Genomic DNA, 12373 nt, shown 5'->3' on the forward strand with positions numbered 1-12373 from the left:
AGGATATGTTGTAGATTAGAAAGTGTTCAAGGCATTACCCTGGGGCAAAGGGCATGGTCTCAAGGTCACTTCAAAGTTGACCTAAATTAAAAAAAAATTTTAAATTCCTTAAATCTTAGATATTTTAGTCATTATAAGGACTAGGATCATCAAATTTTGACAGTTGATGCATCTTAGGACCTTGTGTCAAGTTGTCTCAAAAGTAGGTCACGGTGACCTACTTTTTGAATTTTGCAGGTATTTATTTTAAAATTAATTTTGATGCTTATCTTGGACACTTTGAAGCCTATGATCATCAAAACTTGTCAGTTGGTGGATCATGGGACCTTGAAATGCGTCAACTGAAAAATAGGTCACCGTGACCTACTTTCTGAATTTTATGGCTTATCATTTATAGATATATTTTAAGTTGTTTAGATGCATATTTTGGGCACTGTAAAACCTAGGATCATCAAACTTTGTCAATTGATGCGTCTTCAGTCTTTGGTTTGTGTCGACCAAAAAGTAGGTCACCGTGACCTACTTTTGGTATTTGACAGCTAAATTACTATATTTCAGACACTATTTGACCTACAATCATCAAACTTTGTCAGTTGATGCATCTTGAGTCTTCGGAGTGTATCGACCAAAAAGTAGGTCACTGTGACCTACTTTTGGCATTTGACAGTTATATTTATATATTTCAGTCACTAATTGACCTACAATCATCAAACTTTGACAGTTGATGCATCTTGAGTCAATGGAGTGTGTCGACCAAAAAGTAGGTCACCTTGACCTACTTTTGGAATTTGACGGCTATATTTATATATTTCAAATACTATTTGACCTACAGTCATCAAACTTTGTCAGTTGATGCGTCTTGCATGTTCAAAGGGTGTTGACCAAAAAGTAGGTCACCTTGACCTACTTTTGGAATTGGACGGCTATATTTATATATTTCAGATACTATTTGACCTACAGTCATCAAACTTTGTCAGTTGATGGGTCTTGCATGTTCGGAGTTCGCTGACCAGAAAGTAGGTCACCATGACCTACGATTGGAATTTGACAGCTATATTTCAATATTCAGATACTAATTGGCTTAAAATCATCAAACTTTGTCAGTTGATATTTCTTGGGTTCTCAAAATGTGTAAACCAAAAAGTAGGTCACATTGACCTACTTTTTTTGAATTCTTAGGATTTAACTAAAGATTAAGAATACTAAGATGCTAAGAATAGAAATGATGGGGTTGTACAATTTATCAGAAGAGCGATTCTAGGCCCTTGGGCCTCTTGTTAAGTAGGGTAGTGATGGATTATTGCTCTACAGTGATTTGTGAGTAAGGTAGTGATGGATTATTGCTCTACAGTGGTTTTTAAGTAGGGTAGTGATGGATTATTGCTCTACAATGATTTGTGAGTAAGATAGTGATGGATTATATTGCTCTACAGTGATTTGGTAATATTCCGGTGACAATTTGATGAGATTCATGGATCAGTTATGGAGTTTTGGAGTTCCTATAGCAAGTTGCCTAAAATGACACAATGTTTTTTGAACAGCTTGAGACATTTTGCATGCCAAGGGGTTTGTGATCAAAAGACGGAATCACCTTATAAAGTCCCCATCTCACAGACTACAAATATGCTTGCATAATGACAATGCCCATCCACTCAGTCTGATTATGGCTCCGGGGCCATAAAACTTAGACAAGCACACTTTTGAGATTTAGAAAAAATTTCACTTTCTCATCTCAACTTAGACCATCTCACTTTTGGTGTGCCATAAAGCTAGTTTTAGCTCATTTAGCATTTTCTAACTTGAGACAGAAACCGAGATCAAAACCATGGAAACTGAGCAGGAAATGAGTTGAATTGTGGGATGGGTTGTTTACATTTATTTTTTGCAATGCCACGCCCACTAAACATTGCACAATACATGGAAAATTAAAGAAATCCAGTACAAACAAAATACTTTATTGTTTTTCTTTTATAACTTTTTTATTGTACGTCAGATTTTATGCATTTTACTAAATTACGTGGTTTCATTTATAGTCTTTTATTTACGTTATGGCTGAAAACGATATCACCTATCGCCGTAAACTCAACAAAAGTTACACATTACTTTATTTGTCATGAAATCGCGATATAATTCTAATGACATAATGTTTATCTTCAAAGTTTTCCAAAACAGGAAAACAATCAATTCATGAAAAAAAAATGTAAGGAAATAAATATCACAAAAAGAAATTATTTTGTAGAAGAAGAAAAATGTCTCAAACCAAAGTCAGATTGAGATTATTGACTTTCATAGGTGTTATCATATCTTCCAAATCCTCTAGAGGATTGGACTTGTCCTGAACTTGAATATCCGGGGCTGAGGCGCTTTCCTTGTCCTACAAATGATGTTGTACGTCCGATAATTGTGCGATTGGAAGTGAGAAAAAATTACAGAGTTAGACACCTTTCTAGCGTTCTAACTTTCTGAGTTCAAAAGTGAGACTAAACTAGAAATCAGAGACTGAGACTGAGATGAGAAATTTTTATGGCACACCAAAGAGACTGAGACTGAAATCTGAGACAGTCTCAGAATTTGGTCTCAAAAGTGAACTAGCTAAGTTTTATGGCCCCGGAGCCAGATCTTTTGATCTGTTCACTAAGATCGCAACACAACTGGATCAATTAAAGGATGCGGTTTTAATCAGATTGCCCATCCACTGAGATGCATGGTAGTACAATTAATGATATGGAAAAATTGTATAAGGGGAAGCATGGGTGTAACTGGCAAGGTTAGATATGGTCCGTTTTACATTTCATTTTCAGTGTCACCAATGCCAAAGTTCAGTCCGAATCCGAGGAAATTTGGAAATACCAGGTTTACAGCATCATTGTGGACTTTGAGACACGCCTCAGACTGCCTGCTCCATTCAATTTCATCAGCTACATCATCATGTTGATAGAATTCATCTTCAAGAAGCTCAAACTCTGCATGAAGAAGTGCTGTAAATCTTCATGCTGTATGAAGGACAAAGTGGTAAAGTCCTTAGTTATGAGTAAATCTGGTTTTGATATACTAATGTAAAGATTTCTTCAATTTCGCTCCACACTATGAGGTTTTATAACCAGTGTGTTACGACTTCAAGGTCCATTTAACAAAGTTCAAGGTCATAGTGACATATAGCAATTCTAGTTGAGTATTTTGTTATTTAAAAATTATACCCTGTCATATATTTTCATCTATTTTTTCTACGGTATCTCTCATTTTTCGGCTACAAATAAATCTTTTGGTATTTTGTTTTGATATATTGTAGACTATTTTTATATTTGGTTCAAATTGTCTTGAAGTGTGCTGTCTCCAGAAATACAAACAGACTTTAGTTCAAGAATAAATTCGTATTTTGATTCACAGTAGGGGTAATGCATAAACGAAGGTGGCCCCAGGTGATAGATTAATTATAGGTCTAGTGTATAATGCGCCCTTGTGTATAACGCACATCCTCAAAGTTAGGTTAATTTACTTGGAAAAAATGTGCGGCGCACCCCCAAATTCTTCTTACAAAAAAAGACACGCTCCATGTTTATTTCTTATAAAAAAGATAATGAAATGAAATAAAAATTCATAAACATAAAGAGTATTCGACTACCGTATATACTCGCCTATAAGTCGGTCCGCCTATAAGTCGGTTGTATTTTTTAAGGTTATTTTGTAGGAATTTGCCATTGACCGGCTTATAAGTCAGTACAAATTTTTGTCAGAATCGGTTGACAATTTCAAGTCAATGCTCTAGTGTTTTTACCTATGTTTCAAAAAATATTTTGAGAAATTAATAATTATGAGATGCTCAATATCCAAGCCATATCTGTTTGGGGTTTAAACGCAACCCTTGATCTATTATGGACAATGATCCCTTGTTGACCTACGCAATTATGGTCTCCTAATTACCAGTACCTGACACTGTGTTTACTTTATAGTGGCACGCGCCTTGCGGTTATTGTGGGGTTCCGGTTATTGTGGGGTTCCGGTATAATTCAATGTATCAACAATAGAGTTTTTAAGAGTCGAGGATGATGATCTAAATTATCTGTTAACAATATTCAATTTGTAATTCAATTTTACCGATAAACAATAGATTAGTTGAATTGAAAGTATTAGTTACCGGTATGTAAATAATTTTGTACAAGATAAAAATATGTAAATACTTGTACTTTATACATAATTTTAAAATACATAAACAATACAATATGTCTAGATATTTGTGAACAATAATCATTTGTGTGGGAGTCCATGATAATCATCGGAGTTGTTTAAAAAACACTAGATTACGCCGCCTAGAAAAATACCAATCTTCTTAGGATGCGCCTATAAGGCGGACATAGAGTTTTGGACCAAAAATTGACTCCCAAAAATCTGACTTATAGGCGAGTATATACAGTAAACTATCCAAGTAAAATTGACATCCCTAGTACATAAGGACAGCATTTAGGCCTGTATTCATGTCTTGGCAAGTGCAATACAAACCAGACTTGCTCAGATGACCCATGTCAGTCTGCCTCTTCAAGTCGGGTCCCTATGCTTCTTCTAATCTACACTTTTGGCTTTAGTGACTCTGGTTCAGGAAGGCATTTAGGTACATTTAAAATATATAAAAACTAAATTTAATAAAAAAATTCAAAAACTGAAGTCCCCACAATTGTGTTGAATTTTCTATTAATGGAAACATATATGCATCAAATGAAATGTCCCAGGTAATTGAATTGTAGCTGTGTGATTTCCAGGTAATTGAATTGTAGCCGTGTGATTTCAGGACAGTAACAACAAGGTGTCAGTAGTAAAGGTTCACGGCTCTGTAGACTACAGCTACTGGAAGAACTGTATGAAGAAGCTGAATGAAGAGGCAGAGAAAGAGGAGAGGGAGGCGGCACGGCCTAAAGAACAAAGTCAAAGGTTAGCAGAGGTTATTTACACGTTGAGGTAAAAGTTCCTTTACCTGCTGGAAAAAGAATAAGGCATAACAGTAATATTTTGAGTTCTGTTGCAGAATTCAGCAGCTGGTAACACAGTCTAAATTGCAGAAGGAGTTCAATGACAAAATGACAGAGCAGATGTCAAACTTGGAGCGTCAGCTAATTACATGTAGTATAGCCTTGGAACAGATTGCTCACAAAATAGATACTATTGGTAAGTTTAATGTACTAGAATAGTGTATGTGTATTGTGCTAACTCATGATTTATATCAAATTGAAATACAAATCATGTGTACACATTTGTGTATGAAATAAAATTATTTTACCACATAGTCTGACGTGTACAGGCATGCTTGCATACATCAGTATTTGGAATGTACACATGAAGAAAATGTGCAATTTATTTTCGAAATTCTGTTTCTGTTATGAGATATTTTGACATATTAGAATTAGGATTTGTTTTCAACAAAATTTAGAGAAATTTACTGCAAAAATTCTGTTTTGAATCAAATGTAATTTTAGAAATACTACGTTTTGATGTCTGTTGCATGCTTATTCAGATCCAAAGGCACGGCCAGAGTTAGTGACGTCTGTCTCTCTACATATGGCAAGCCGTGAGTCACCCTACCCCAACACCAAATTCCAGAGGTTCCCGGTCTTCGATAAATATGTCAGCTGGGAGGTTGGTCTCAACACAAAATCACTGAATCTTAATACATATATTGGTAATTGCATTTTAGGATGAATATACACTTTTGTTTTCATTGTTCAGGAGGCTTATTCTACTTATGATCCAGTGTTGTACACCAAACCCATTGATGAATACAGAGAGTCTGTTCAAAGTTTGGTGGATGCAGATTTTATTGAGTAAGTATTTTCTTTTCCAAGTGCAGGAAGGCAACCTTGTTAGTAACAACTTTATTTGACAGGTAATTATCTGTGTATGTGGAAAGGCATAGGGGTGGAGGGGTGGAAGTGGGGGAATCATGAAGAAGCTTGAAATTTCACTATGATACCATTATACAAAGTCTTGTCTCATGTAGTGTGAAATTGATATCCGAATTAAGGGATCATCTCTGTTAGTTATAGTACTTTTATATATATTATGTATAGTGTTGTCAAAATTTGCTCAAAAATGTTTGGTTAATTTTCTATCCCTACAATTAATAACACAAAATAATCATACAACACACATAATGTAAAATTGTTAAGGGTCGACGAACAGTATATCAAGTGTTGTATGTGTTAATTGGGTGTTAATTGTCCGAATTAACCAAGGCCGCATTCAGTGGGCGGGGTTATCTTTTTCACTGAGGAACTGTTTTGTGTCATACTCTGAATGTTTCAAGGAGAGTCATTGTACTATTAACAAACCTTTGAATTAAGAAATTAATTTCCATTTTGGAAATATGTGAGGGCATGAATTGTGATGCTTTACACCAGCATACTTCCTGAAGCGGCTGCACATTAACATCTGAAGATCCAACCTGTTCAGTTATCGGTATGCTTAATTCATCTGGACAGTTTTGCTTGGAACCAAAGTGTCTGGAATAGTGAGACTTCACTGTATGTTGTTGGGGAAATCATACTATCAGTGCAATATGCTATTGACTATAAGATCTATCAGTTTGCTTTCATGGGAAATAAAGTTTCATAATGAAATATAATGTATTTCTCTGATGACCAAAGCTCACAGAATATTCACACAATGTATGCATGTAATCACCAATCAGAACACGCCTTACAGTTTTAGTGGGGTTTGTCACCAACACAGCAGTTTTTTTCCCATTGTTGAAGTCCGAAAATATTTTGACTGAGCAGAGAAATCAAAACAGATACTATATATACAAATGTACTGAAATTTTCATCCTCATCTGAAAACTGTAGTAGTTTTAAAGGTTCACGCTAGTGGTTTATACACCTTATTGCACATAAACATATTTTTCCATTATTGTTTTTCTGATGCATTTCAGCATTGTCTAGAATTGAATGCAAATTACATTTGTACACGAACTATTCATTATAATGACATTTTTCATTGAACATTTTGAAATTTCACAGGCTTGCACAGCATTTGGAGATGAGCAGTCAGAGTCAGGATGAGAGAGCCAGTGTATTGTCAGCGTCAGGGTATCAGAAACCGCTGTGGAATCTGTCGGCTACGTTCATCATCAACGACGCCAGTGTGGAGGTTAACAGATTGTCCTGGATTACAAGAGACGGCTTGCCAGTACGATATGAACTGGACTCATCTGACATACCAATGTAAAAACCTTCAGATTTTATATCTTAAATATATATATATTAAATCTCAAAATGGAAACAGTAATTTGTTATGCAGGTTAACTTAATTTAAATAAGATCCTTTGATTCCCTCACTTAGTTTGCCAAACAAGGATAAATTAAATTTGTTTATTGATATGTTTAGCTGCTCAACACAAGGGATCTTAAGGAGATGATAGAATGATTTTGATTAGATTATGATGTTGGCATGACTGAAAATAACTGAACATTTTTCTTTTTATTCAAAAAATTTTTCTTTTCATCAGCAACTGTACAGCATGCTTTATCACAGATCTGGAGTTGAAACAGTTAAATGTTGAAACTTGTGAAGAATCTCTGTCAGTCTATAATAGCTGGTTTAATAGGTTAAAATTTAGCTACCCATCTCTTGACCACATAGACTGATTAATATTCCAGAAACCCTATGGGTCGGACAGGCATGAGGGGCAGGGGGAAGTTGCGGAGATGGGGCCCAAACCACTGTGTGATGGTGGTGGTGTCCCGATGGAAGAGATATCTGTCTACCAGCCAAAACCAACAGAACTTCATGAAAGTGGATGGCAAGAAAGTCCTGGAGGTGGTTGTCCTACAGAAGAAGGAGTCAGGGGAGTTCACTCTGCCCAGTGTAAGTCAGAGAAAAGATGGAAGGTCGATTGTGCTATAATGTTCAAACTATGAAAATATCTTTTTGTGGAAGCCCTTTGCTCTATATTTTCTAATTAAAATATATTTTTCAAAAGATCATAAATTTTCATCAAAATATGGTTCAAGTGGCACAATTATTGTGGCATCATATTCAAATGATAAATGAGTATTTAAAGGGAAAACAATCTGTGTTTATCTATTAAAAAGGTTTATGATAGTTCTACCATGACCTTGATATGTTTTTCTCCAAAATTCTGTAGAATTCAAACATTTTTGGTTTGACAATCACAGGACAAAATTTTCCTACAATTTAATGAAATACATAGTAGTTGACACATTTCCATGTCTTTTTCAGGGGAAAGAGTATGGCAACATGTCTGTATACTCAGCTATGTGTAGGAAGTTCTTGGATAATGTTTTCCAGGAGAAAACTGCCTTGATTGACCCTGACATGACAGCACAACAAATGGTCCAGGTATTATGAATGAATGTATTTCATGTTGCTTATAATGGTCATGATCAAGGAATATCTGTGGGGTCAGCAGAAGTATTTGTCACATTAGGAGATCTCTAGTTCAAACAGTTCTTGCAGTTGACCCAGGTAGTCATTCTGGGTTCATGATTTGAAAAACCTGGTAGGTCGTTTGCTTACTTTCTCACTCCACTTCTCTGCCAAGTTTTCAAATGAAATCAAGGAACTCTAGGAATGGTAACTTACAAAGGGTATAAAACCTATATAACTGTAAGCGTTTAATGAATATCAAATTTAGTGGATAGCACATAATCATGTGGTAAATCAACTTCTTTTATCATTTGCTATAGATTTTATCTATTTAGAATTTATGCAGTTTACATATTGTATTCCAGGTACAGAGTATGACCCTTAAGACAGATGTATAGCCCATATAACATACACGTTAAAAGAAAGTAGTTTTACACATTCTGCTATCTTCAATTTACAGTTCTTTGAGCAGTTTGTAGAGCCCCACCCAGGACCCTTCACTGGATTCACCACAGAGCAAATTTACAAGGGATACATGGACGACCCCTGTAACACAGACAATGCCTGGAGAGAGGCGGAGGTCTGGAACATACACTACCATGTCCCGGATAACCTTGACCTGAAGATCAAGGATGTATGTATTTGTATCGCTATTATTAAAAATACTGAATTCTGAATTTAGTGATGATCAACCTGATTTTACAACAACTTTACCTTGGCTATGGCTTTTGAACTGAAAGAGATGAATGTTTCATATTTGAATCATGAGTAGGTCTTAATGAAAAGTTTGGCTGAGATTGCCTCCAGGGTAATGGGGTCAAAAAGTATTGTTTCTGTTACTAAAAATAGATATTTGGTTTTTCTGCATGGCATCTGTTACTAATGAGAGACCTATGTGCCTTAATAGTCATCAAAGTATCACACAACTAAAAATTTACTTTAAAAGAGTTGTATTTTGTTGTTGTAGTGATTGCGTCTTTCGAACTCAGAACACTAGATTATAGCCTCCGTGTGATTAAAAGTGATGCTCGTTTCTTGTTTCTTCATTGAAGAATTGTGTCCAGGACAAATATTTCAAACTTCTTATGCCCCCGTGAAATGGCTGGGGCATATAGCGTTTCCCTTCTCAGTCCCTCAATCATAACTCAGTTCCCTCCCATTATCTCTGCTACGGATGCACACATTCAACTAAAATTTGGAATATAGATACATCATGAGAATATCCAGGTCAAGTTTTTATTTGGTTCTAGTTGCCGAATAATTTTTGACATAGTTGTGCCCCTTGGACTTGGAAACCAACAACAAAAATTAGGATGCTATTGATTGAAAATGTATTTGCTGGAGTCACGCATAGATATTTTGAAATAGATACATGTATGTTATCAGTATACAAAGGTCAAGTTCACTTGGACTTGAAACTTTCAAACAGTTCAGTTTCTGCTCATTATCCCAGTCAGCATACATGAACTTAATTGCCAGGATTCAATTTAAATTCAGGATATTGATATGTCAGGAGAATGCACATATTAAGTATTAAATATATGGTTCTGGTGAGATAATTTTAAGAAGAGTTATGCCCCTTGGACTTGTAAAATTCCAAACAATTCACTTTCCATTATCTCAGTCACACATGGACATTTTGAATTGAGATGTGGGATATAGATACGTCCTAAGATTATAGAGGCCAAATACAAATCTGGTTTCCTCCTAGCAATATTAGGAAGAGTTTAGCCAATTGAACTTTGAAAAATTTCAAACAATTCAGTTTCCACCCGTCATCTCAGTCATACTCAGACATCTTGAATTGAAATTTAAGATATAAATATATCATGAAAGTGGACAAGTGAAGTACTTGTAGGTGACCTTCATCTTGTCCAAAAGATTGGAGTTTAGCGTCACAGTAAGCTGTTTTGTCATAAGAAAACTGTGTTAACTAAATATGCAAAGCTTCAAATGTCTCTCCCTTATAGAGTACACGTAGAACCTCGGACCCAGGGCCACGAATTCATATTTATGGTAGAGGATTCTCTCATTATTACTGTGTACTCAGCCTCATTGTTTGATGTCTGAGCATAAAGTTTTAAAGGAAGTGATGCATTCATCTTTATAAATCACACAATCATTAGTAATAACTAGAGCCAAGCTCGTTGCAAAGCAACGAGAGGTCTTCCGTCGGAGCTGTGTGACATAAAAACCTTAAACTTGACCATATGTCCTTGGGTCAAGTCCTAATGCAGCCTAGTTAACATGAAAATACAGGAACTGTACATGAGTATGTGTGTGTGGGATCTAACTTTCGCCTTCTTTCCCTCTTGATATGTTATACGTAACATCACCCCGGGAAAAATTATTTGAAATACTTATCCAGTGATTTTACAAAAGACAAATACAAGTTAAGTTTTAGAAAGAAAATAATCAACTGTACTGTAACAGGAAGATAAGTACTGTAACGATATAAGTAGTTTGGCTACGCTGGCGATTCTGACTTCTCGTATGTACTTATGAAATAGTTTGAGAATTTAATATATATCATTGAAATGAAGCTATAAAGGTGTACTATAAATTTTTATCGTTAGGTGTTTAATAAATTTATACTACTCGAGTACATGCGTATATGATCTCATTCCACGAATCAGTCTTTTGAGGCGCGCATGTATGTGGGATTAAATTCTTTCAGCATTTAACTTTTCAGTCCCAATAATGAAGAAAAAATTACTATTTAAATTTATGAAATTTATGGCTCAGGACATACAATAAAGGTTTATAGCTGTTACCAATATTTTATCATACAACAAAATTATGATAGCATAATATTCAGACTGAAGAGAAAAATTCATCTAGTTTGAATTATTTATACATACAAATCAAATAAATTGCTCTCAAATCTTGAATATTTTATTAAACTTTCATATCTATCTGCGTAAATACATGTAGGTATATTATGTACACAATGCACACAGAAGTCGCATATGAATTTCACGCCAGGGGCACATGCCGAAGTAAGTTATACACATATTTTTCCCCCTTCACCCACCTAATGATACGGTTACCTGTTTGCGGGTCAAGCTGTTTACTCATATATAACACAATACTCGAGCAAAATATTATGTTTATGAGATCAATAAGATGTTAAAGAACAACTTTTCCAGCGAAAACCATATCGAAATATTTACCGTTTTTGAGTTATAAAGCGAAAACTTTGAAGATCCCCAGATCCCTAATTGAAGGGGCCAGCCCCTTTTTAGGGATATCAAAAGAAAGCTCTTAACATTTTGCACAACTTTTGTTCTACTCTTCTTAACAAAATATTTCTAGTTTAAAAGATACAAAGGAAAATATGTGTAATTTTTTGCTCCTTTAGACGTCCTAATTTTTGAACCCTGTCAACCACCATTTCGAACGCTGTAATCAAAAAACAATGTGCACAACTACAATGCTCCTACTTTTCATTTTCAATGCATTTTCTGCTCAAGCTTATACAGTCTCGGAGCCTTTGTTTGGAAACCAAAGCCCCTAAAATTTCATTCAAAGGGAATAACTCGTGAACAGAAGGGAATTTCTGAAATGTAGTACATGATTTTAAAATTGTTCTGTAAAGTTTATAAACCCTGAAAATTTGAGCAAAATCCATCCAGAAATGAGCGAGATATGAAGCTTCAAAGTTAGCGTCTAGGAAAAAGAGAAAAAAAAGAATAATTAGAATAATCTTAACCAGCACAATCAGTAGAAGGTCTTCCGTTGTTACGGAAGACCTTAATTAGTATGTATTCAGATAGGTTGTATTGAAGTCCAGGAGTCAAGAAAAAGATTTTCCAAAAAAAAAAGAAAAGTATTTTCACTACATGATGCTCAGATTCTCTCTCCAGCATGAGAACTCCTGATTGGCTAGGGCCATGAATATCACAGTTTTGCTTGTCTCTTCTTATTACTTGATATGCAGTTTGTTTTTGTACAGGGTCAAGAAGGTTTTTAGGTCACCAGTGTCACACAGCTGACATTG

General features: G+C 35.2%; 1 protein-coding gene across 2 annotated transcripts in view; it reads left to right on the forward strand.

The window, feature by feature from the left end:
• The window catches only part of LOC125683715 (transient receptor potential cation channel subfamily M member-like 2), a 54814-nt gene that overhangs the window by 39796 nt on the left and 2645 nt on the right, over positions 1–12373 (forward strand). For both annotated transcript variants that reach the window (XM_048925148.2, XM_048925150.2), the window contains 9 exons: positions 2802–3012; positions 4784–4923; positions 5018–5157; positions 5504–5625; positions 5716–5810; positions 7005–7208; positions 7644–7851; positions 8227–8346; positions 8834–9007. In XM_048925148.2, coding sequence (XP_048781105.2) covers positions 2802–3012; positions 4784–4923; positions 5018–5157; positions 5504–5625; positions 5716–5810; positions 7005–7208; positions 7644–7851; positions 8227–8346; positions 8834–9007 — 1414 coding nt within the window. The remainder of the gene's footprint in view (positions 1–2801; positions 3013–4783; positions 4924–5017; positions 5158–5503; positions 5626–5715; positions 5811–7004; positions 7209–7643; positions 7852–8226; positions 8347–8833; positions 9008–12373) is intronic.

Source organism: Ostrea edulis, chromosome 6 (genome assembly GCF_947568905.1).
Source record: "Ostrea edulis chromosome 6, xbOstEdul1.1, whole genome shotgun sequence".
In the NCBI taxonomy this organism is placed as follows: Eukaryota; Metazoa; Mollusca; class Bivalvia; order Ostreida; family Ostreidae; genus Ostrea; species Ostrea edulis.